The 23,123-nt window shown below is 40.4% G+C and overlaps 1 protein-coding gene across 4 annotated transcripts in view; it reads left to right on the plus strand.

The window, feature by feature from the left end:
• The window catches only part of DENND4A (DENN domain containing 4A), an 89,364-nt gene that overhangs the window by 64,194 nt on the left and 2,047 nt on the right, over window positions 1-23,123 (plus strand). For 3 of the 4 annotated variants that reach the window (XM_030577107.1, XM_030577108.1, XM_030577106.1), the window contains 12 exons: window positions 4,251-4,373; window positions 7,722-7,886; window positions 11,096-12,183; window positions 13,629-13,845; window positions 16,406-16,500; window positions 18,569-18,744; window positions 18,843-18,989; window positions 19,581-19,791; window positions 20,056-20,310; window positions 21,325-21,442; window positions 21,587-21,613; window positions 22,180-22,342. In XM_030577107.1, coding sequence (XP_030432967.1) covers window positions 4,251-4,373; window positions 7,722-7,886; window positions 11,096-12,183; window positions 13,629-13,845; window positions 16,406-16,500; window positions 18,569-18,744; window positions 18,843-18,989; window positions 19,581-19,791; window positions 20,056-20,310; window positions 21,325-21,442; window positions 21,587-21,613; window positions 22,180-22,342 — 2,785 coding nt within the window. The remainder of the gene's footprint in view (window positions 1-4,250; window positions 4,374-7,721; window positions 7,887-11,095; window positions 12,184-13,628; window positions 13,846-16,405; window positions 16,501-18,568; window positions 18,745-18,842; window positions 18,990-19,580; window positions 19,792-20,055; window positions 20,311-21,324; window positions 21,443-21,586; window positions 21,614-22,179; window positions 22,343-23,123) is intronic. The other variant, XM_030577109.1, reaches the window with a different exon arrangement.

Raw genomic sequence — 23,123 nt, forward strand, 5'->3', positions numbered from 1 at the left:
ATTATCCCTTGTTTGTTTGTTTTGAACTCATTCAGCCACAGCTATACTAGTCATCCTCAGGTCAGTGATGCCTATCAAGAATTGCCAAGTAACTCTGTGGGCTTTCACATGATTTTACTGGGTATTGCTGACTTTTCATGTAAAGAAAATCTCAATTGAGTCTGAATTATTTTAGAAGTGCAGTTTCTATTAAAAAACAAAACCAGGAGACTTTAACATTTCATCCTTTAAAAAAAAAAATATTATTCCTTGAGTGCTTGCTCATGTCAATTCCATTGTAGGTGTGCACTCCCACGTGCGTAGTTGTCAGAGACTTTTGCCTTAGCGGTATCCGTAGGGACAGCTGTGGCGCCCCTTGGAGTGCCGTGCTCATGGAACGGTATATCAGGGGTCACTGTCCCTGCACCCTCTCAGTTCCTTCTTACCACCTATGGTGGTTAGTCAGAGTGCCTCTCTCCCTTACTTCGCAAGTGGTTAGCAGTTGTTCTTGCTTCTTTAAGAGCTCTTCAGCCTTAGAGTTTTAATTGTTTCTTGTACTAAGTGTGACAAAGTTCCTCCTCTACCTTGGTGGGTCCTGCGCTTATTGGCAAATTTGCTCACCTCAGTGATCTTCCCCACAGTCTGGGTCAAATCCTCCTGTGTCTGATCAGGAGTTGGGAGGTTTAGGGGGAACCCGGGCCCACCCTCTACTCCAGGTCCCAGCCCAGGGTCCTATGGATTGCAGCTGTCTATAGTACCTCCTGTAACAGCTGCATTACAGCTACAACTCCCTGGGCTACTTCCCCAAGGCCTCCTCCAAACACCTTCTTTATCCTCACCACAGGATCTTCCTCCTGATTTCTGATAACGCTTGTACTCCTTAGTCCTCCAGCAGCACACCCTCTTACTCTCAGCTCCTTGTGTCTCTTGCTCCCAGCTCCTCACACGCACTTCCTCTCCTCTGGCTCCTACCTGCTGACTGGAGTGAGCTCCTTTTTAAACCCAGGTGCCCTGATTAGCCTGCCTTGATTGGCTGCAGGTGTTCTAATCAGCCTGTCTGCCTTAATTGGTTCTAGCAGGTTCCTGATTACTCTAGTGCAGCCCCTGCTCTGGTTACTCAGGGAACAGAAAACTACCCATCCAGTGACCAGTATATTTGCCCTCTACCAGACTCCTGTACCCCACTGGTTTGGGTCTGTCACATAAGATAGTTGTAGTTAGTTGATAGAGTTCCCTAGTGGGACTTTGCCCCAGGAGGGACATGTCCCGGGCCCCTGGGTTCAAACCTTGCATGGACTGTAGAAGGTCTATTTCTGTTAGTGATCCCCACAGCAGCTGTCTCAAGTGCTTGGGCGAATTGCATGTCAAGGAGAAGTGCCGTAGTTGTAAGCACTTTCAGCCATGAACTCAGAAAGAGCTGGATATTAGACTCCGAGCCCTTCTCGTGGAGTGGGCCCTTTGCCCGGCATCCAAGCCCTGCCGCCAGGAGTCGGCAAGTACCTCGGCATCCATGCGTAGCGCACCCCCAGCAACAGGCTCCGTCCAGCACTGTTCGAATTCCCCGGAGCTTAACAAGGCCTGGAAGCACGGCTCTCCGGCACCAGGCAAAAAGGCCCATGGACCTTTGGACAAGGGACCTGACTTGGCCCATCCAGCCACCCCGGAGCCGCGAGGGCGTTCCTCTCCAGCAGAAATTCTGAGCCCCTCAAAAGGTCCGTCACTGATTCAAGAGAGCGGTTTGGGACCCAAGCTCCCATCACCTCTGGCACCTGCCCAGGTCTCCCTAGAGCGAAGGGGGCAGAGACCTCCACCAGTACCATCGGAGCAGCTGCGGCAACAACAAGTGGCAAAGACTCCCCAGGAGGACAAGCCAGCTGCTGCGGCCTCGGGCGGAGTAGCAGAGAGCGCCATTGATCCTACGAGGTGAAACAGCAGTCTGCTCCAGCAGCGCCGGTGACACGGGGATACCAATGGCACCGGACTCGGTGCATGACGATCACTCGGAGGCCAGGATTGAGGAAGCAGTACCTACCCCGAAACCTCCCTCCCCTGGGGGAGGAGAAGCCACAGACCTCCCGCCAGTAACCTGGACATCCTCCTCATCCCCAGATGAGGCAGTGATGGGCCCTTCCAGGCTTAGCCCGCCCAATGATTTTAAGGAGCATCAGGCTGTGCTCCGGAGAGTGGCAGACAATCTGGGCTTAGAGATGGAGGAGATGGACTCAATGTTCAGTGTCCTCTCCGCTTCCAGCCCAGCTTGCCTGCCTTTGCCAGTCCACAAAGAAGTCTGAAAGATTGCTGAGGCCCTATGGCAAATCCCCTTGTTTATCCCTCCCACTTCCAAAAGGGCAGAGAAAAAATACTTTGTTCCAGCTAAAGGGTTCAAGTTTTTATACACCCATCTGTCCCCAGGCTTGTTGGTCATCTCCACGGCCAACAGAAAGGACAAACAACTCCATACCGCCTCCACTCCTAAGAATAAAGAAGCCAAAAGGCTGCATCTCTTTTGGGAGATTTATTCGACTGCCAGCCTACAATTCTGGATGGCAAACCACCAAGCTCTCCTGGGAAGTTACAACTTGAATTTGTGGGTTTCCCTCTGCAAGTTCCAGGAGTCCCTTCCACAGGGGTTAGCCCAGGAATTGAGCACCCTGGTTGAGGAAGGCATGGCAGCAGCCAGGTGCTCCCTACAAATGGCCTGGGATGCAGTGAACTCTGCAGCTCAGGTAGTTGCGTCGGCAGTGGTGATGAGTTGTGTAGCTTGTGGCTACAAACGGCGGGCCTCGCAAGAGTTGCAAACTTCAATCCAAGATCCCTCTTTTGATGGAGTTGGTCTCTTCTCTAGGCAGACGGATGCCAGGCTGTATGGAGTGAAGGATACGAAGGCCATTCTTGGTTGGCATACATACCCCACAGCCTGCTCTGAAGCCCTTCTGGCTGTCCCCACCACCAAGACCTTGGCAGCCCTGCCAAGGTTCTGTAAGAAGAAGGGACAGTAGCTTCAGTCAGCGTTGCCTCCCTTCTTCCTGCTCACCTACACAGCCTGGACCGTCTAAATACTCGGGGGGGCCAGAAGGGCCAGGCTGCATACCCTGGATGTCAGGTGGGCGCTGGCCTTCTACATTGATAGAACAAAGCCACTCTGTAAGTCAACACAGTTGTTCATGGCTGTTGCTGACAGGATGAAAGGTTGCGCAGTGTCAGCCCAGAGACTCTCATCCTGGATCATGTCCTGCATTCACTACTGCTACGAGCTGGCAAAGGTGCCCCTGCCAGTGGTTGTGCTGGCTCATTCAACTAAGGCGCAAGCTTCCTCAGCAGCCTTCCTTGCTCAGGTGCTGATCCAGGAAATTTGTCGGGCTGTGACCTGGTTGTCTGTCCACACGTTCGCTTCACATTATGCGCTGACCCAGCAAGCTCGAAATAACGCTGGCTTTGGCATAGCAGTGCTACAGTCTGCAAAGCTGTGAACTCCGAACCCACCTCCTGAGGATTCTGCTTGAGAGTCATCTACAATGCAATCGACATGAGCAAGCACTCATAGAAGAAACAGTTACCTACCTTTTGTAACTGTTATTCTTAGATGTGTTGCTCATGTCCTTTCCATTACCCACCCTCCTACCCTGCTGTTGGAGTTGTTGGCAAGAAGGAACTGAGAGGGCATAGGGCCGGTGGCGCCTGATATACCGCACCATGAGCACGGCACTCCAGGGGGTACCATGGCCGTCCCTACGGATACCGCTAAGGCAAAAGTCTCCAACGACCGCGCACGTGGGCACCCGCACACCTACAATGGAATGACATGAGCAACCCATCTCGAAGAACAACACTTACAAAAGATAGGTAACGGTTTTTACTGTACAATGGAATAATGTATTGACACCTCTTTAACTTTTAAAAAGAGTGTGTGACATTTGGATTGGTTGAGCACAAAACAACCTAACACTTGGTCTTCTAAGCAAATAAACTGAAATAGAATGTTGTGATAAGTTTTGTTTAGCTTTTGGCTGGCTTATTTTGAACTTCATTGACATAATTTGAATGTTTATGTACATTTGGTGGCACCAGTATTGTATTAAATCAATCTATAGTTGTCCTAACATTCCATGGCAATTTTATGTGATAAAGTGTTCAATATTTTTAGCTGGAATTTGCCTAACAAAATAAATTATTGTATTATGGATATTTCATTTGTTCTATTACACAGTATTTCATTGTATGGAAATATAGAGTTAATTTTCTTTATCCTGTCAATTCTCCTGTTACAACAGGGGGACTTTCAGATCTTGGGAGTAACTTGTTATCTAAAGAAGAATTTAGGCAAGGGGAAACATCTGTTCAAGATATAAAAAAACAAAAAGAGGACGACAAGAGAGAGAGTGATTCCAGTTCTTGTATGTATTTTATAAATATTGCCGTCCAGTTCATTGTATATAAGTGATGATGCTTTGATATCCAGTAGGGGGATGCATTGTGGAGAGCCTGCTAGTCTCCTCTGTAGGAGAGGAATAGCAAAACTCTACTTACATCTGCATACTTTCATCAGACCTAAAGGAATTGGCCTAACCTTTTATAAGCCAGGGTAGAACTTGTATGGCAATGTTCACGCAAATTGGGCAAAGGGTTTAGAGAGATGAGGGCCCAAAATACCAAGGTGATCGTACTACTTGCATGTTTTCTAATTTATTTAGTAATGTCATAACTCAACTAGGCCTACAGACTCTGGACTTAGTTTAATATGTTGTCCCTACTGAGTACCTTTGACTAATTTTTAAAGTGAATTATTATTTTATCAACAGCACTTTTAATGTATGTTCTGCACATCACGTCAATTTGTACTTGTTTTGAACAATGCATCCTGGTCTGTTACGTTCTTCTGTCAGTGCCGTGTGTTGTTTAGATAGCTCAGAAGTAAAGGCTGCATGATTCCTAAGCAGCAAATGTCAAGCCAGAAGTAAGGTCTACAGGATTTCTTGCAGAGCTTGCAAGAGGGCTTGTAAAGAACAGAACTTGCATTCTTTGCAGGAGTCCATGCATACTTCATAATCTCTGCAGGAGTACCTATCCAGTTTGCAAGCTCTGGAGACCCCTCGCTTATCCACATATACATATGAGAACATATTACTCCTATTTTGTGTGTCCTCCAGACTTAGAGAGGATTTCAAGGAGGGGATTTCTGAAATCTTCCATCACAAGATGCTTTCTCATTGCCATCTTATATCTCTTAGAAAGTGCTCAAGTGGTGAACTCAGTCATTCACAGGAACTAGGGAGGTGAAGGTCCAAATGAAGCAAGACCTCTTGTTATAGAGCAATTTCTTATTTTTTAAAATAATTTTAATTTCATCTTAAATGTTTTTTAAAGGAAAGATCAGTTACTTAAAGAAAAAAATTAAGAGTGTTGTATTTTTAAAAGCTAAAGCATTAGAATTCTCAGGAAATTCTGAGTTAAGATTGAATTTCAGAAAAAACACAACAAATGCCAGCTGTGAAAATGCACGGTTAAGATGCGTCACCCGAAGTTCATCACTTACATTAGTTTTAGAAACATAATATCACCACTAGCTTTGCTGAAAAAGTTTTGCACTTGTAAGTGCCACCTGTTGAAAATGATCAGTAGCTTGTGCGTGTACTTTAGCTCCTGATTAGATGTGCAGTTGCCTGCTCTGTGCATTTAATTATGATGCATCTTTTTTGGAAAAATCAGTTATAAAACAAATACAGATTCTGTGCTTATAAGTACTGCAGCGTTACATATTTGCTTAGGCTTTGTGTTCAGTGGAAATGCTGCATGGCACAGCTCTACTGCCTGTAGCAGTTCAGTGCAGACACTCGCTACTGTGATGGGAGAGGTTCTCATCTCTGAGAAGACATAACTAGGTTGACAGAAGAATTCTTCTGTCAACCTAGCAGTTTCTACACCAGGTTGGCTTAACTCTACCGCTCAGGGTTGTGGATTTTTCACAGGCCTGTCTGAGTGATGCAGCTGGGTCAACCTAACTTTCTAGCGTAGATCTGGCATTAGTTACCTCTCAAGTGACATTGGGTGTAGCTGGATCTGCATTGAGGCAGATCCAGCAGCGCAAAGATATGAAAGGGTAGCAGCCTGTGTTCTGGCTCCTAAGCCTCTCTTTGGATTGAATGGATGAATTTTTTACCCTCCCCAATCACCATTTATTCCATCACACAAAACCTGGTTTCTCTGACTATGTGTGTGGAGGGGTATGGAACAGAGAGACAGCTGTTGTTTAACAATGTTGTTTCTTTGTCAACCCTTTTTTTATTATCAAACTAACTGAGATGAAATGTTCAGTGGAGCAAATGTGCAATAGCACAGAAACATCAAAATCTTTTAGCTTCTTCACCTGGTTAATTTCCTAGTCTTTTGAATTTCCATTATTTTAAAATCCCTTGTGAATGAATCTGTTTTGTGATCTAACCCAAAAATGAATAAAAGTAAAAACTTGCCATTTTGCTTGAGACTTAAATTGTGTGCACCTGGAAAATTCCCAAGGATCTGTAACTCAACTTTCAGAGCTAATAAGTAACAGGACATTTCAATTTTTTCTGATGAATGTATCAGAGTAACTTTTTGTTTATCCTGAAAAGTGAAAATAAGAATACTGATAGTGTAGCAATCAGAGTAAGTACCCCAGGTCCCAGATGGGCTTGTACATGACTGGCTAGTCTGTGCTGAAGCCAGTGTCACTGCATTTTCTCTACTGTTATTACCCTCATTAGCAAGATTAAAGCTAGTATGGGTATGCCTACCTACACGACAGTTACATCTTAATTTGTGGTGTAGACATACCGTTTTAGTGGTGATTAAACCTCTGTAGCTCCCTTTGACTTAAATTTGGGTTGTAGGTGCTCAGCAATTCTGAAAATCAGGCCCTAATGCTCTTACAACTATATATATTTTGGACAAATATATTGTTAACTACTACTGCTTTTAGTGGAAATGTTCATTGAATTATCAGATGCCCTAGGTTAATAGGTGTTTTCCTGTTTTGCAGAGTGAGGACATATTGGAATCTCTTTTGTATTTGTTTTCCTTGAAACAAAGTATGAGTTAGTTTAAATTAAGCATTACTTAATAGTATATGTAATTGGTTCCAAATGAGATGAAACATGTAATATTCAGCATTAAAATGGAAGTTGTAAGTTCAATAAACCTGACATTAACATTTTTTTGCTGTTATGAGATCTAATGTTTGAAAAGTTGCTGTTATTAAAAAACAGCAACACATTTAGAAAATTATATAAAATTATATTTAGAAAGGGAAACTGCAGTTGGTCACTAGAAAGTTTCATTTCATATTCATAGATCTTAAGACCAAAAGGGACCATTCTGATCATCTAGTCTGACCTCCTGCCTAACACAAGCCATAAAGTTTCTCCTAGTACCATATAATGTCATTGCATTTTGGAATCTTGAAGATTACAAATTATATTTGGATGCTGTTTTCTCCACTGAGCTCTTTAGAAATATATCATTTAACAGTTCAGTTAGCCATTCTTTGGTGCAGTAATCTTTGTTAGTATTGCCATGGGGGATGTCTCAGACTAGAACATCTCAGCTTACTTTTGGTATAATTGATCAGTATCACCACATGCTGTCATTCAGTTTCTAACTAACCCTGTAAAAAAAAAAAAAACTTATAGATAATGGGAATTTGAAACTTGTTCTAAGAATTACCTCCGTCCTAATGAAATTTTGCATGTATTCTTTTATGCACACAGTGTCTGAAACAGAGAGTGCAAAAGGAAGTGGTGACTGTCTTCCCAAGCTAAATTATCAAAATTCAAGTACTACTACAATTCAAGTAGCAAAAGCCACTTCTAACATAGTACGACTCAATGGTACCATTGATAATGCTGACAGTACAGCTGGGAAAGTTAGCACGGGTGAGTTAATAGTTATACTTCATCTTTATTTAAGGGTAACTGGGTTTTTTTAATCAGAGCATAACTTGCATTATTTGTCATGGAGCTGTGTGTCTGCTAGGTTTTAGTTTTTATGTACACCAATATGGTGTTAGGGAGAAAAGTATTGGAGCTTAAACAATTCTCTCTTCTCTGGGCCACTTTTTATGTTTGCGATAGTTTTAGTTTTTGTTTCCTTTTTTTTCCCCATGAACCACCAGAATTGCTGGCTGCTATTACAGCAGCTGACTTGTACATAATTGTATACTGCTCTCCAAGGTCATGATAATGCTGCTTTGGGCTTGGACCATGAGGGTCTTTGTTTCATCTACACATCACCTATGTTACTGTCATGACACATGTATTCTTCATTAGTCTGAAAAGTAAAAGTGCTGGGTTTATACCTGAACTTCTGTCTTGAATCATGGTAGCAACTCTGCAGCCTCCACCACTTGTATTTAAAAAAAAAAAGAAAAAAATAGGGGCTTCTCCAATGGCAGATGACATAAATGAAACCATTTTCAGTAATGTCAGTATAAGTTACATTGGGTCTATCGTCTGTAAGTGCTTGGGTCAAGGAGACAACTTTGTGAATGTTGTGTCTGGATTTCCAGCTTTCTTTTCTTGACTTGTCTGTTCTTGTTTCTGCATGTGCTCCCAAACACCCCAAACTCTACAAATGGCATTTTCTTCTCTCTCTCACATGTGACCTCCTGCAGGTATCAAATTCCTGCAGGTCAGAGTAGAGGTGTCTAACCAGTATAATTAAATGAAGTTTCCAACTGTTTTTCCATGCCCCTTAGTAGTGTGAAATCTAATTATTCTAACACTGTCAGCCATGGTTGAAATAGTGTGATGTGTCATGCTTTCAGGTCTGTGGATTCTATGTAGTGACAAAACTAAGGAGTCTGCTCTGACATTCAGACTTCTTTCTTTGGCTCTAGTTAATCACATTAAAAAATGTTTTTTGCCCTCAAACGGTTCTGTTTGTTGACCCCAGCTATCATACCTCCTCTTAGTGAATGATCATTTCTGTAAAATGGGAACCTAATTTCACGAGTCTGAAATTTCTTGCTGCTGCTTTCAGAATACTCTTGGATGCTGTGACTTAGAGGCCCTCTGACTGATGCTGCTGTTTTTCTAAAAATCATTTTATGGCCATCTCTTTCAGTTCAGATTTCAGACCCTTTTATGGTGTATTGACATCCAGGGGTTAGCGTGTACAAGAGACGCTGTGTGCGTTCTTCTGGGGAGCATAACTCCTTCCCTTCCTCCTCCTGCTAAAATTAGAGGGAGAGCTCCCCTTTTCTCCCCTTCATAGATTCCAAGACCAGAAGGGGAGGACCATTTTAATATCTGGTCTGACTTCCAGTATAACACAGGGCGTAGAATTTTCCCCAAAAAATTCCTAGAGCAGATCTTTTAGAAAAACATCCAATCTTGATTTTAAAATTGTGAGGTAATGCAGACTCCACCACAATCCTTAGTAAAGTATCAGAGGGGTAGCCGTGTTAGTCTGGATCTGTAAAAGCAGCAAAGAGTCCCGTGGCACCTTATAGACTAACAGACGTTTTGGAGCATGAGCTTTCGTGGGTGAACATGCAACATGTGACGAAGTGGGTATTCACCCACGAAAGCTCATGCTCCAAAACGTCTGTTAGTCTATAAGGTGCCACAGGACTCTTTGCTGCTTTTACAATCCTTAGTGAATCGTTCCAATGGTTAATTACTCTCACCCTTAAAAATTCATGCCTTTTTTTTTTCCTGTCTGCATTTGCCAAGTTTCAACTTTGAGCCATTGGATCATGTTATACGTTTTCTCTGCTAGATTGAAGAGCCTTTTTGTTTCCTCTGTAGATACTGTAAGCCCTTACCCTTCTCTTTATGATGCTAAATAGATTGAGGTCTGTGAGTCTATCACTATGAGACATTATTTTCTAATCCTTTAATCATTCTCATGACTCTTCTCTGAGCCTTCTCCAATTTATCAACATTCTTCTTGAACTGTGGGCACCAGAACTGGACCCAATATTCCTGCAGCATTGAGATCATTGCCAAATATAGATGTAAAATACCTCTCTACTTCCCCTCTTAATGCACCCCAGGATCATATTAGGTCTTCGGGGCAAAGGGTCACCCTGGGAGCTCATGTTCAGCTGAGTATCCACCACGACCCCCAGATTTTTTGGCAGTCACCACTTGCCAGGGTAGAGTCTCTCTTCCTGTAAGTACAGCCTACATTCTTTGTTCCCATATGTATCTACGTTTACATTTAGCTGTATTAAAAAGCATATTGTTTGCTTGCACAGTTTACCAAACAGTTAAGATCACTCTGAATCAGTGACCTGTCTTTTACCATTCCCCCAATTTTTGTATCATCTGCAAAATTATCAGTGAAGATTTTGTTTTCATCTGGGTCATTGGTAAAAAACTGTTCAATAATGCAGGACCCCACTGGGCAACACACCTGCTCAATGACAATTCCTGTTTACAATGACATTTTGAGACCTATCAGCCAGTTTTTAATCGATTTAATGTGTGCATGTCAATTTTATATTATTCTAGCTTTTTAATCAAAATTTTGTATTATACCAAGTGAAAAGCCTTAGTCTAAATCGAGTACATCAACACTACTACCTTTATCAACCAAAATGGTAATCGCATCCAAAAATATGATGAGTTTGTTTGACAGAATCTAGTTTCCATAAACCCATGTTGATTTTGCATTAATTACAGTACCCTCTTTTAATTCTTTAATAATCAAGTATTATATTAGCCACTCCATGATTTTGCTTCCCTCCCCTCGTTCCCCAATATCCCAAAACTTAGAGGGGAAGGATTGTTGTTAGAAGGGAGGCAATGGCTGCACAACACCTGAAGGAACCTTACTGCCAAGTGGGGGAAACCCAGGCAGTGGCACAAAGAAGCTCACCACCGCATGAGTGTACCCTGTGGTAAGCAGGATTTCCCTGAATATCTTTGGACATATGTGCATTTTAAGGGCTGTGCCTGTTCTCTCTGTTCAGTCAAGCCAACCCAGCCCTAGTATCCACAAGCTGATACTATTACCAGTTTAAAAGATTAAGCGGGTTTACATTCTAGTTTTTTTTGTGCTGATTTTGACTTTTTTTCATTTGTTATTTGACAAAAGTTATTTGACAAAAGTAAGGTAACTCATTTCTGTTTTTCAGAAAGCCCAGCAGGGCTGCTGTTCACATCTGCTTTTGAGGGTACCAATGAAGCAGGAGTTATTCAAAGTAAAACCTTAAGGAAAAGACATAAAAGTGCTGTGGAACCTGATCTAAAACAGATGGCATGGGGAAGCAGGAACCGTAATCTGAGTGGAGATGCCCTGATGGGGTTCATGATAAATAGAATTAACCAGAATGCAAGCCCTGGAGACATTGTGGAAAAATTAGGAGCTGATGCAAAAATACTATCTAATGTATTCCAGAAGAGCATAAGGCCGAATAGTCTTGACCTCAGAAAGTCATCTTTAGGGTTTGAGAGAGAGAGTATGGAGAAGGAATCTAGTGATGAAGATGCACCTTTCTATGGCAGTTTTGCAGATAAAACAGAGTCTCCTGTTATATTTGATTTAGAAGACTTAGATGCTGAACCTGACACAGCTAAAATAGTAAAGTCGTCTAATGAAAAACCCAAGATGTTACAGCGTAATAGCAGCTTTCTAATAAAACCAGTTGAAAAAACAGATGTGGAAACTGGATTTGATCCCCTCTCGCTGCTGGTTGCTGAGACCGAGCAACAGAAAGATGATGATGATGATGACGATGATGACAAAAGTGTTTCAACGCCATCTGCAAGACGGGATTTAGCTGAAGAAATAGTAATGTACATGAACAACATGAGCAGCCCTTTGACAAGCCGTGCACCAAGCATTGACTTGCAAAAAACATACGATGACAAAAATGTTAGTGAAAAGAGTCCAACAGTGACGCAGCCATGCAGAAGATCCAGCCTTCCCCCAAATTCTCCCAGGCCAATGCGTCTTATCAAATCCAAAAGTTACCACATAAAAAATGAAGAAAGGCCAAGGGACAGGCTTTGGTCTTCTCCATCTTACAGTCCGGCAAGGGAACAGTCACAGGACATGGCTGGTGCATTAACTCTAGTGTCTCCACCTTCATTCAACTTAGATACACTATTAACACCTACATTTGATGTTCTGAAAAGCAGCATGTTTTCTGCTGGGAAAGGCGTTGCAGAGAAGGCTAGCAAGTGGTATTCAAAGTTTACTACATATGCTGCATCCTCAAAGGTAAACTTTCACAATTATTTTGAGATTTTTCAAAAGATACATTTTCTATGAAGAAAGGACATAATTCTGGAGAGGCTGAAACACTGAACCTTGTGTGTGGAAAAAGCCTAGTTGACTGACATACATCAAGGCAGAGTATATGCACAACATCTATTAGTGATGAAATGAGATTTGCTAGAACCTGATTTACACACCATTCTTCAATTAAATGCAGTGATTGACATTTTCAAAGCAATTAAAGGTCCTAGAAAGTTTGACAAGGAAGTCAATGGCAACTACAGATTCAGTGTGTATTCAAGTAATTATAGTATTAGCAGTACTAGTTTCTGGGGATGCAATATAGATAGCATGTTGTGCCCTGGAGCGGGAGCAGATTGGATAACTCTTGTCAGTTTGGAAGCAATACTGATGGATTTGGAAGGGCATCTCATTCATTCAGCTACCAGCACGGTGTCTTTAAGAGGGTTGCTTGGCATATGAGGGGGAATGTAATGTGAAGAAAAATAGGGGATCCGTGAGCATTTTCATTTAGGCTTAGCTGGCACAAGCACAGAAAAATTCTTGTTGGTTATTGCTCCCAACAGATATTTTTCCTCTGTAGTGTAAATCTTTTACTAATGATATTTGGGAAGTAGATGTGTGTGTTTTCCAGTACCAGACTAGAATACTTGCAGCTTTTATTTAACGTATGTCTTTATGGAGGATAGTGGTTACTCCGACTAGGAAAATATTCTTTGGTCTTTACTTTAGAGAAGTAAACGAAAACTTGTCCATCATAAGCGTGAAATTCTCAGATAAATGCAACTTAACTTTGAAATGTACATTTCATGTATGTACAGTATTACAGCTACTAGACACTTTACTTTTTATTTAAACTCTCTTAAATACTGTGCACCTAGGAAAATGCTTTTTCAAATAGTCTGAATGATGCAGTATTTTTTATGTAGCAAATATCTTTTTGTATATGTCCGTTTAATAGATACTTCTATCTTTAAATGAACAGAAACAATTTGAAGAAAAATTGTTCCAGTGTTAATTTGAAAAATGGAAGTGCTCTTATATTCAATGGTTAGCTGATCTAAAGCTGTGTCTGCATCAGAATTGTTTTGTTTGAATTCCCGCCAACGCTGCCACTGGTTCAACTTGTATCAATCATAGAAACAGTGGAAATGCTAGTGTAGACAGGCTCTCAGTGCATGTTGGGGATCTAACCCAAGGATTTTTTTTAAAAGGAGTCCATTGAGATCTACTGAATAAAGACTGACTTGTCTTTTATACATATACAGGTTCTCAATAAAAGTCTGAGGTGAACTATCTATCAGGGAGAAATACTTGAGTGTCCAACTTCTCCTAATAAAAATAACATTTTTATCTTTCAAAAATGTTTCCATTTGCCTTTAATTTTCTGAGCATAGAAAATAACAATATCACTGTTCTTTTTGTAGGATCAAAATTCAGACCGAGCAAGTGTTTCATCTCTTGGAATTCTGGATTCAGAATCTACGTCTCTAACTGATGAAGATGTCTGCAATGACTTTGAAGGTACTTCTTCTCCTCAAGAGAACAATGACACCTCAGTAATTAAGGAAATTGGTCTAAGCAGGACAAGCCTAGAAAGTTCAGCTTCTCATGATGGCTCATCCAAGCAATTGTATCAGTGTGGTAAGAGGTTTTTTTATATTTTCATTAAATTTGCAATCCCTTGCTCAAAAGTATAGTGTTGAAAGCTGTGGCATCTCTTCATAATTTTAGTTCATAATTTGGGATCACAGTAGATACATTAGCCCTTTTTGTGAGGGAAAGCAAATGTATGCAAAATACTACCTCGCTGCATGCATGTCCCCTACCCATGTGTGCGTGCTCTTATTGCAGCTCCTTGGGAAAGGGACGATCTTTTTGTTTCGTGTTTACACAGCCCCTAGTACAATGGGATTCTGATCCACGACTGGGGAGTACAAATAGTAATAATAACAATGATATTCTCATGAACCTCTGTATTCCACCTCACTGTACCTGGAGTTGATTTTGTATGGCTCCAATATCTTCAATGGCTAATAGAGACAACTGCACTTTTCAGCTAAGAGAAGGTTATATAACCTGCAAATGTCTGTAACGAGGCTCGTTGTTTGGTAGGTCATTTTATTGTTCCTGGCTTTTTTTGTTTTTCTTCTTGATAGTAATAATAAAAATCCTTAGTAACCAGTGGTTCCCAAACTTTAACAACCTGTGAACCCCTTTCACTAAAATGTCAAGCCTCATGAATCCCCTTCTAAAAATGAATATTTCCAGGGATTTTCTCCTTTACCTGAGCATAAATTATAAAAGCAGTGATCTTGGAAATATAAAATTTGTTCTTATGGCATGCATATTACACAATATTTATTATTAAGTATTATTTGTCATTACAGAATTTTTATTACATTAAGAAAACAGCAACACTCTTCCAAGATCTCACGTTCGTAGCTTGTATCACTTTGAATAAGCCTGTTATAAGACAAGGCTTCTATGTTTCATCAAGAAGTATCAGATGTGAAACAGCATGAAGCTATTTAAGAAGCCAACTCAAAGAGTTCCTCTTACACAAGCATTCAGGTCTTGAGCAGTCCAGGCAAACAATGCACATTACAACAAAGCTTAAACTTATTCTGCATAATAATTTTAAAACAATACTAGCTGCCTGTTTAATTTTAAAAACAGCAAAAAATATCCACCTCCCTTTCAATTTCTTATAAGAAGTCTTGAAGTTTAAATCTCCTCAGTGTGATAGATAGGCTTGCTTTGATTTGCTTAGCTCTTGGAAGTTCAGAGTCTGCGGGCTGCTGGCGCCATGCTGCCCGGGATCCCTAGGGACAGCTTTGTCCACCATTAGGGAATTTTTACCTGAGAACCCTCTGTAACATTTTGTGAACCCCCAGGGGTTCATGAACCCCAGTTTGGGAATCACTGCCTTAATAAAAGTAACATTTGTGTTTCCATGTAGAAAACAAGACAGGCATTTAACTTAATTGTCTCTAATCTTGAGAGGCGATTAAATGGTTGTTTTTTTGTGTTACATACAGATTTCTGCATAAATGTCATGATGGAGTACCCCATTTTAACCACAGTCAAATTGAGAGGAAGCATGGTTTAGTGAGGAAAGTATGGGACTGGGAGTTAGGAAAGCTAGGTTCTCTTTGGGGACATGCCACAGACTGGTTTTGAGCAAGTCATTTCGTATCACCTTTTTTTTCCTGCAAAAAAAAAATTCCGTCATTTAACCTCTTATGGTGAGAAATGTCTGTGTCTCTCTGGACAACAGACAGTAGGAGAACTTCAAATGTTTTTCACGGAGCCCTGCTGCTGGTCTCACAGGAATGGACCCAGGGGACAGAATTTCATTTCTGCTGCTGGAGTAGGGAGTATTTCTGGAGTGGTGGTGTGTAACTATGGGGCAAGTTAGCGGACTGGAGCTTGGAAAGGAAATGGGTTTATAGGAAGAATTAATTTCTTGTTTAAGAGATAGGGAGTTCAGCATGGTAACTGTTTGTTTGGAGTAGAGTCTGACAGGCATACCAAGACTGGGGGAGCTGAAAGCTGCCTGGCATAGTCAGAGGGGTTATTTGGGTTCTATTAGAGGTGACCGTGCTGGGCTTTTTTTTTAGTAAGAATTGAAAGAAAATGCATTTGGACCAAAATGTTTTAAACCTCTTCCCACTTTATCTTCCCTGTATGTGCACATGAAGGCATGCACACGTACGTTGTCATTAGTAATTTTCAAGTTATCCCTTAGTGAATTATCAGAGCGTTTTTTCTGTTTGTTTGGTATGAGATTTTAACCACCTGTACTTCATTTTTTTCTATCTGTAATAGTGGTTCTGTCTAGCTGATTCTGTAGCGGAATCTTTCATCCCTCCTTAGCTTTGATTCATGCAGGAACCATATGAATTGCTTCATCAGAACCTGTTCCTAGCTATTAGCATGCTCCTTTCACAGAATCTACATATACTGGTTTTTCATGCTTGACAGCTCACCACTATCCCTGTTGTTGGCACAAGGCAGCAGCCTCAGGCCCTGTCGTAGCAACTCGTTCTGTTCCAGGGCATCTCCAGCATAACTGACCTTCTGTAGCTCCCGAAATATACTATGTAAAGTCACTTGGTCAAAGACCAATGTAGATTCTAATGTAAATTTATTTTATGTAGTAACAAATACTTCCTTTTATTTGTTTATCATCAATTAATAGGTTCCCTTTCAAAGTTTCCCTTGCCTGACAAATCAGAGTTGATGTCTTCTTGCAGCACAAGTAGCACCAGTGTTTTTCAGAACTATGCTATGGAGGTATAGTATGATATGTCTTGCTATAGCATCTTAATTTGGATAGAAAAGAAACAACTTTTCTTGATGTATTTCTTAGACATATTCCAGATAAAGACAAAAGAACATATTCCAGATAAAAATGAAATGCCACTTTAAACTCGGTTAAAACTCCAAGTTAAAGGCTCAGTATAGTAGAAATCAGTAAATAGGTAAATGCTCCTCCTCTAAAAATGTCTTGATTATTCTTGCAATCCTTTAGTTTAGAATAAGGCTAGGATTTTCAAAGGATCCTGAGGAAATTAGTTGCCATGGGATTTGGAAATCTAAAAGAAACAGCAACACGTCTTAAACAACTCTCAATTTAAAAATTATACTTTTTTTTTTAATGGTAACTTTGATTAATTTTAGTTTCTTCCTTGGGTTTTTGTCCACGCAGAACCTGGTGTGGGTGCGTATGCCCCATGCACATAAGACTGGAACCTTTTAGCTAGCAATGCCTGTTGGGGCTGCACACGCATCCTTCATACCCTCCCTACAGGAGATGCGATGGTATGAAGGCAAAGCAGCCCCAACAGTCATTCACTTTTTTGGTGCCCATGGTAATTTGTCGCCACCCAAAGTGTCTAAGATTTCCTACTCATTCACACCTCCTTCCTCTTGAGTTAGGACACGCTTTACTGGGGCTCAGTTGACATCTGTAGCTTGCTTTAGGGGAGACCCTATTTCTCAGATCCGTGGGATGACTACTTGAAATTTAGTTCATACGTTTATCAAACACTGCTCCATTGTGGCAGCTTCTAGATCTATTTGGCAGGGATGTCCTAAAGTTATTTAGATAGGAATCCTGTCACCTACCTCTCTGAGAGGTAACTGCTAGTCAGTCACTTACCATGCAATCTTTGTGGACAAATGCTCAAAGAAGATGGTTATTTCCATTACAGTAACTGGAGTTCTTTGAGAGGCTTTTAGTCAATTCAGATCTCACCCACCCTGCTTCCCCACTGATATGGGGCCTTTATTTAGATTCTGTATTAATGAAGGAACTGAATGGTAGTTAAGGCTGATGCACCATTTATACCTTGGGGCACAAGGATGTGCAGAGAGCATTTGCAGCCCCCACATACACTGCTGGCTAAAATGTTCCAGGTTTGCACAGATGGGTGCACACACCTACAGTAGGATCCATGTGGCCAATAGTCCCTTCAGTAACTGGAGTTCTTTGAGATAAGTAACTTCTCTTTATTGATGCTGAAAGAATATTTAAGATGTGATTTATTTTTACCTCTAACGCTGTTTATGTGCTTTTTGCATTTTACTAAATTTGGACAATGAAAATAGACTAGTTACTTTTCTTTGTTCAATTGGATTTTAGTTCTCATGTACTAGCCATACAGAGGAGTGCTTAAATTCAAGCAAGTATTTATTTTGTTTGCTATTAGGGTGTTTTGGTTTCTGGTTTGGTTAACAAATCCTAGATTTTAGGCCTAAACAACTTACAATGTCTCTTTGGCAAACTGATAACAAAGCCCACGTTATTATTCTAGATATATCAGTGTTTGTAAGGTTTGAGCTATCCTGGTAGACCAGTAAGAAGGGAAGCCAACCAATTCAGCTACAATGTATTTGTGTACTGCATGAGCAAATTAATTTAGTCCCTAATCTATTTATATTAGCCCCTGATCTGTTTACATCACAATAGATGTGAGTCTTCACAAACTCATTCCTGCAGGTAATTGATTCCTCCGAGATACATCACTCATTCCATCATTCACTTCTGTTTCACTCTAAGACACAGATGGGTCCATGGAAGCATCAACTGAACACTAATGTACTTTGGATTGAAGCTTACTACTGATGTATTGAAATACATAAATTCAGGCCAAAAAGTTCAATCTTGAGTGCTTAAAGTTAGGCAATTACTTTATTTTTAGGTGTCTAGATACAGATTTAGGTACTAAGCTTTTCGGCACCTAAGCATGAACATTTTGGCCTTAGTCTGTTGTTCTCATCTATGCATTTTCTTTGTAACAAAGAGCAAATAAGTTCTGAAGCCCCTATAGAACTCCTCTTAATTAAGTACTATATACAGGTACTCATCTCAAGCTGTTCGCGATGTCGAACTTGTGACTGTCTGGTTCATGATGAAGAAATCATGGCAGGATGGACTGCAGATGATTCAAATCTCAATACCACATGTCCTTTCTGTGGCAACCTATTCCTGCCCTTTTTGAATATTGAAATCCGAGATCTGCGGCGACCTGGGCGGTAATTTATTATATGATTTCTCTCTCAAGGTTTTATATGCTCAAATTTTAATTTTTTAAGCCTTTCTTACATTACATTAATACTTCATTTCCTCATAGGTACTTTCTGAAGTCCAGTCCATCTACAGAGAATATGCAGCTTCCCTCACCTTTTTCAAATCAGACAGGAAAGTCCTATATCTCTACTCCCACATCAGGTCTTGCTACATCTGTAATGCCTGTTCAAGATGATTTTAATTCAAAATGGTAAATGTGCATTTTCTATTGACTGATACTTTTACCTGAAATAATTCAGGGGCATGTGTAAATTCATAACTAATGGAAAGAAATTGTATTACGAAAAGGTTAAAATGTGAAAAGATATAAGAAAACTCTGTTTAACGTGAGGACCTCCGTACTATTCCTCGCTGCCCCGTGCGAGTTGGACATTTGGCAGATTAGCTGCGTTAACTGTTTCCATTCCCTCCCTATAGCAGAAAGTCACTGACAACATCCATAATCCTGCAGTATTGGCTATAGTCCCTGACGGGGGCCCCTGTCCATCATCATTTTCTCATACCATGTTGCTGTACAAAAAGCATATTTCTTCTTATGGTGTTTCTGTTCTTTGCAAGGAGAGAGTCGCTTTCCTATGACATGGGCAGTGTGGTTGGCTGGGTGGAGTCTGAGGTGCCACTTTGGGTCTGGGAGTTCTCAGTCACACTGAGGGTCACGATCCAATGAGTAGTGGGCCACTTAGGTTTTTGTTTTACATCTTTGCCTATTTAACTCCCAGTATGTATGAACACTAAAGAACAATGTGAAAGCTGGTCTTGTTTGTAACCATATCTTTTCCAGCAAATCTAAGCAGCAGGACAACTCTTGTGCCAGAAGTATCCAAATCCCTTCAGGAAGAAGACAAAATATTGCTGGGTCAGAGTGTCCCAGTCTTGCTGTAGCAAGAAGTGTCAGTACTTACGGTCCACTGGAAGAGGATGAGAAGGGAAGCCGGAAGCTCAGCCATATTGTTCCCACTGGCAGCCTGCCCACCACTTTGCAAGGAACAACGGTGTGTAGTGATTTGTTTCTAATTTAAGCAACAGTGTTTTAAATGTGCAGTAGACTTGATCATGCAGAATAGTAGTAATGTCATCTGAAACCACCTTCCCAGGTTAAAAGCAGAAATAGATCTCATGATTTTAATTTGAACTAAAATTAATTTTAGCGTGTAGACTTTGGTATTCCTGGAAGGGAACAATTAACATTCACAAGATTTTTTTTATTTTATAAAGAGCTACATTTCATATAATTTTATTTTCTTCCTTTACAATAGGATTCTTTAGGACTGGAATGGCGTTTATGTAGTCCTGACCCCATCACTGTTCCTTACCTAAGTCCTCTAGTGGTATGGAAAGAGCTTGAAAGCTTGCTTGAAAATGAAGGGGATCGTGTGATAACAGTGGCAGATTTTGTAGACCATCATCCTATCGTGTTTTGGAATCTGGTGTGGTATTTCAGGCGTCTGGACTTGCCCAGTAACTTACCAGGACTAATACTTTCTTCTGAGCACTGTAATAAAAATTCAAAGGTATGGAAAAAGATAGGGCAGTATTGAATGATGAGGACTTGAATGTTTGTCTTTCAGTGATTGATCTGATTCTACAGTCCTTATTTGGAAATAGCTCTTGTGCAAGTGCTTACAACTAACTGGGCCCAATCCTCAGCGAGTGTAAATTGTTATAGCTCCATTTACTTTAATTGGCCCAGTGTATTTCCATACCTTAACTGTTGAACTTAGACCCAGGCCAGGTCCACACTACAGCGTTAAATCGATTTAAACAGCGTTAAATTGATTTAACGCTGTACCCGTCCACACTACAAGGCACTTAAAATCGATTTTAAGGGGTCTTAAAATCGATTTCTGTACTCCAGCTAAACGAAAGGAGTAACCCTAAAATCGATATTACTAAATCTATTTAGGGTTAGTGTGGACGGAAATCGAAGTTATTGGTCCCATTCTTTTACTGAGCTACCCAGAGTGCACCGCTCCGGAAATCGATGGTAGCCTGGGACCATGGACGCACACCACCGAAGTAATGTGCCCTAGTGTGGACGTGTAAAATCGATTTTATAAAACCTGTTTTATAAAATCGATTTTATTAATTTCGATCTTACTCTGTAGTGTGGACGTGGCCCCAGTGGTGCTTGTGCTGGGTGTAGTACGCTACTGGTGGCAGGCTCAGTGAAGTTTGGTGTGCTGTTCCTGCTACAAGGGACTTCACAACTCATATTTTTGACTTTATTATTTCATGGCAAACAAAAAAAAATAAAAAAAAGGGAGCTGAATGGACTAGAGGGCGTGTAGGTGTTTGATTGTGGAAAGATGAGGAGGAGAAGATCCTTTAGGCCTTCTTTTCAGAGCCCTGGGCTTTCGTCATTACCAGCATCCAGACTATAATGGGAAATAGTGGTTTTGTGGCTTAGGTTAAAGCTGTTATCCTCTAATCTACTGGTCTGATATATATCGGTTAAACTGAGAGAGTCAGCTGTTATAACCGTCATAAACGACCTCTGTATTCAAAGGCTTAATCTTCCTATTCAGATTCCACGAAACTGTATGTCAGAGGACAGTAAATATGTTCTCATTCAGATGCTATGGGACAATATGAAGTTGCATCAGGATCCAGGACAGCCCCTATATATTCTGTGGAATGCACAGAGTAAGTAGTCTATTTAAAAACCAAAGTAGCTTTTATTTTCAGCAACTAAAAAACATATATTGAAAAGAGATCTTTTTTCATTTTAGTTAACCTATATAGAGATACAGTTGATTTGTTGATCAAACCACTTTCTTTGTCTTGCAGGTCAAAATCGTACTCTTTTGTTTGAGAGTGAGTGTTATGTTTGTTGCTATTGCCAACTTTTTTGTGATATTTATTTATTTGGTGTGTGTGTCTGTGTGTGTGTTTTACAAGTAGATTTTAGCTTCCAGCATACTGCTTCAACAAGTTTTGTTTTCCAGTAGAAGTAGGCCACCATTTCTTGTCAGTGTTTTCTTTATGGGAGAGAGAGGAATAGTAGGATTGTGCTTGGTGATTCACAAAACTTATACAGTAGTTTGTACAAAACATTTCAGTAAATCCATCCATTTAGCCTATTTTCTTATTTTAGATTCTTTTTTTAAACTAAGTATTTGATTGCTACTAAAAGACCTGCAAAGGTCAGTAGACCCATTTATGGCTGTTTATTCGTGCTTGTCTCATATATTCCTGTTCTTTCTTTACCCTGATGCTGTTCTGACTTGATGCTTTTTTTTTTTTTTTTTTTTTTTTTTTTTTTTTTTTGGTAATGTATTGAGTGTATCCACATTTTTATAGCCTTCCATTGTTTTTTATTTTCTCATACCATGCTGCTTACAAAAAGCACATTTCTTCTTATGGTGTTTGTTCTTTGGCAGCCCAAAAGTATCCAGTGGTCCATTTATTGCAGAAAGATGATGACTCCTTTAACCAGGAGCTCTTGAGAAGCATGGTGAAAAGGATTAAGATGAATGATGTCTATGGACCAATGAGTCAAATCTTAGAGCGATTGAACAAATGGCCACAGATTAAAAGACAGAGGTAGGAATACTCATGTATCAAACTGAAGCAAGCTTTTGCAATGAGCATGGGATCGCAGTATGAATAGTATGTTCAGAGGTTTACAGTCTTTGCAAGGTGTTCAGCAATGTTCTCCCAAGAGTATCTACTAAATATGGTCAATGTTTTTTTAAAATGATTATTGCAAAAGCTTTATTTTAAAAACCCTTCGTTTTCTTAACTTCATTCCAAATTTTCCAGTAATTTGTTGGCTGGTTGGGTTATGGGTTTTTTGTTTGTTTGCTTTTCGTTGGGGGCTTTGTGGAACGGTTTTGACAAAATTCAAGAATTTTTGTTTTGCTTTGATTTTTATTTTCATTTTGGGGTGGGCTTTTTCTCACTTTCTTTTATTCCCCCCTTTATTTATTTGTGTTTGTTTGTTCGTTTTACTTCCCATTTTTTGTACACTTAAGGTGTACAGGGGTAGGAGTCTCAAGAAGGAGAAAATGTTACTTAAATCCACCTTTAAAACTTTCTTTCTTCACTTTTCTAGTGGAAAAAGGGGGGGAAAGGTAAAAAAGTGAGAGAAGAGGAAAGGGGGGGGAGAAATGAGATTGTTCTATTTAGAAAAAATGTCAACATTTCTAGAGAATCAAAATGTTTTCCATGGAAAATCTTTAATTCTCTCAAAAAATCACTTTTTCTGAAGAAGTTTGTGACAACAAAATGCTTTTATCATCTCTGTAATATCTTTTTATCGCTGGTATATTTTGTGTCTGTCCCATATGTGCATGTTCCAGTTAGTCTGATCCAGACTCCACTG

This window comes from Gopherus evgoodei, chromosome 10 (assembly GCF_007399415.2).
Source record: "Gopherus evgoodei ecotype Sinaloan lineage chromosome 10, rGopEvg1_v1.p, whole genome shotgun sequence".
In the NCBI taxonomy this organism is placed as follows: domain Eukaryota; kingdom Metazoa; phylum Chordata; order Testudines; family Testudinidae; genus Gopherus; species Gopherus evgoodei.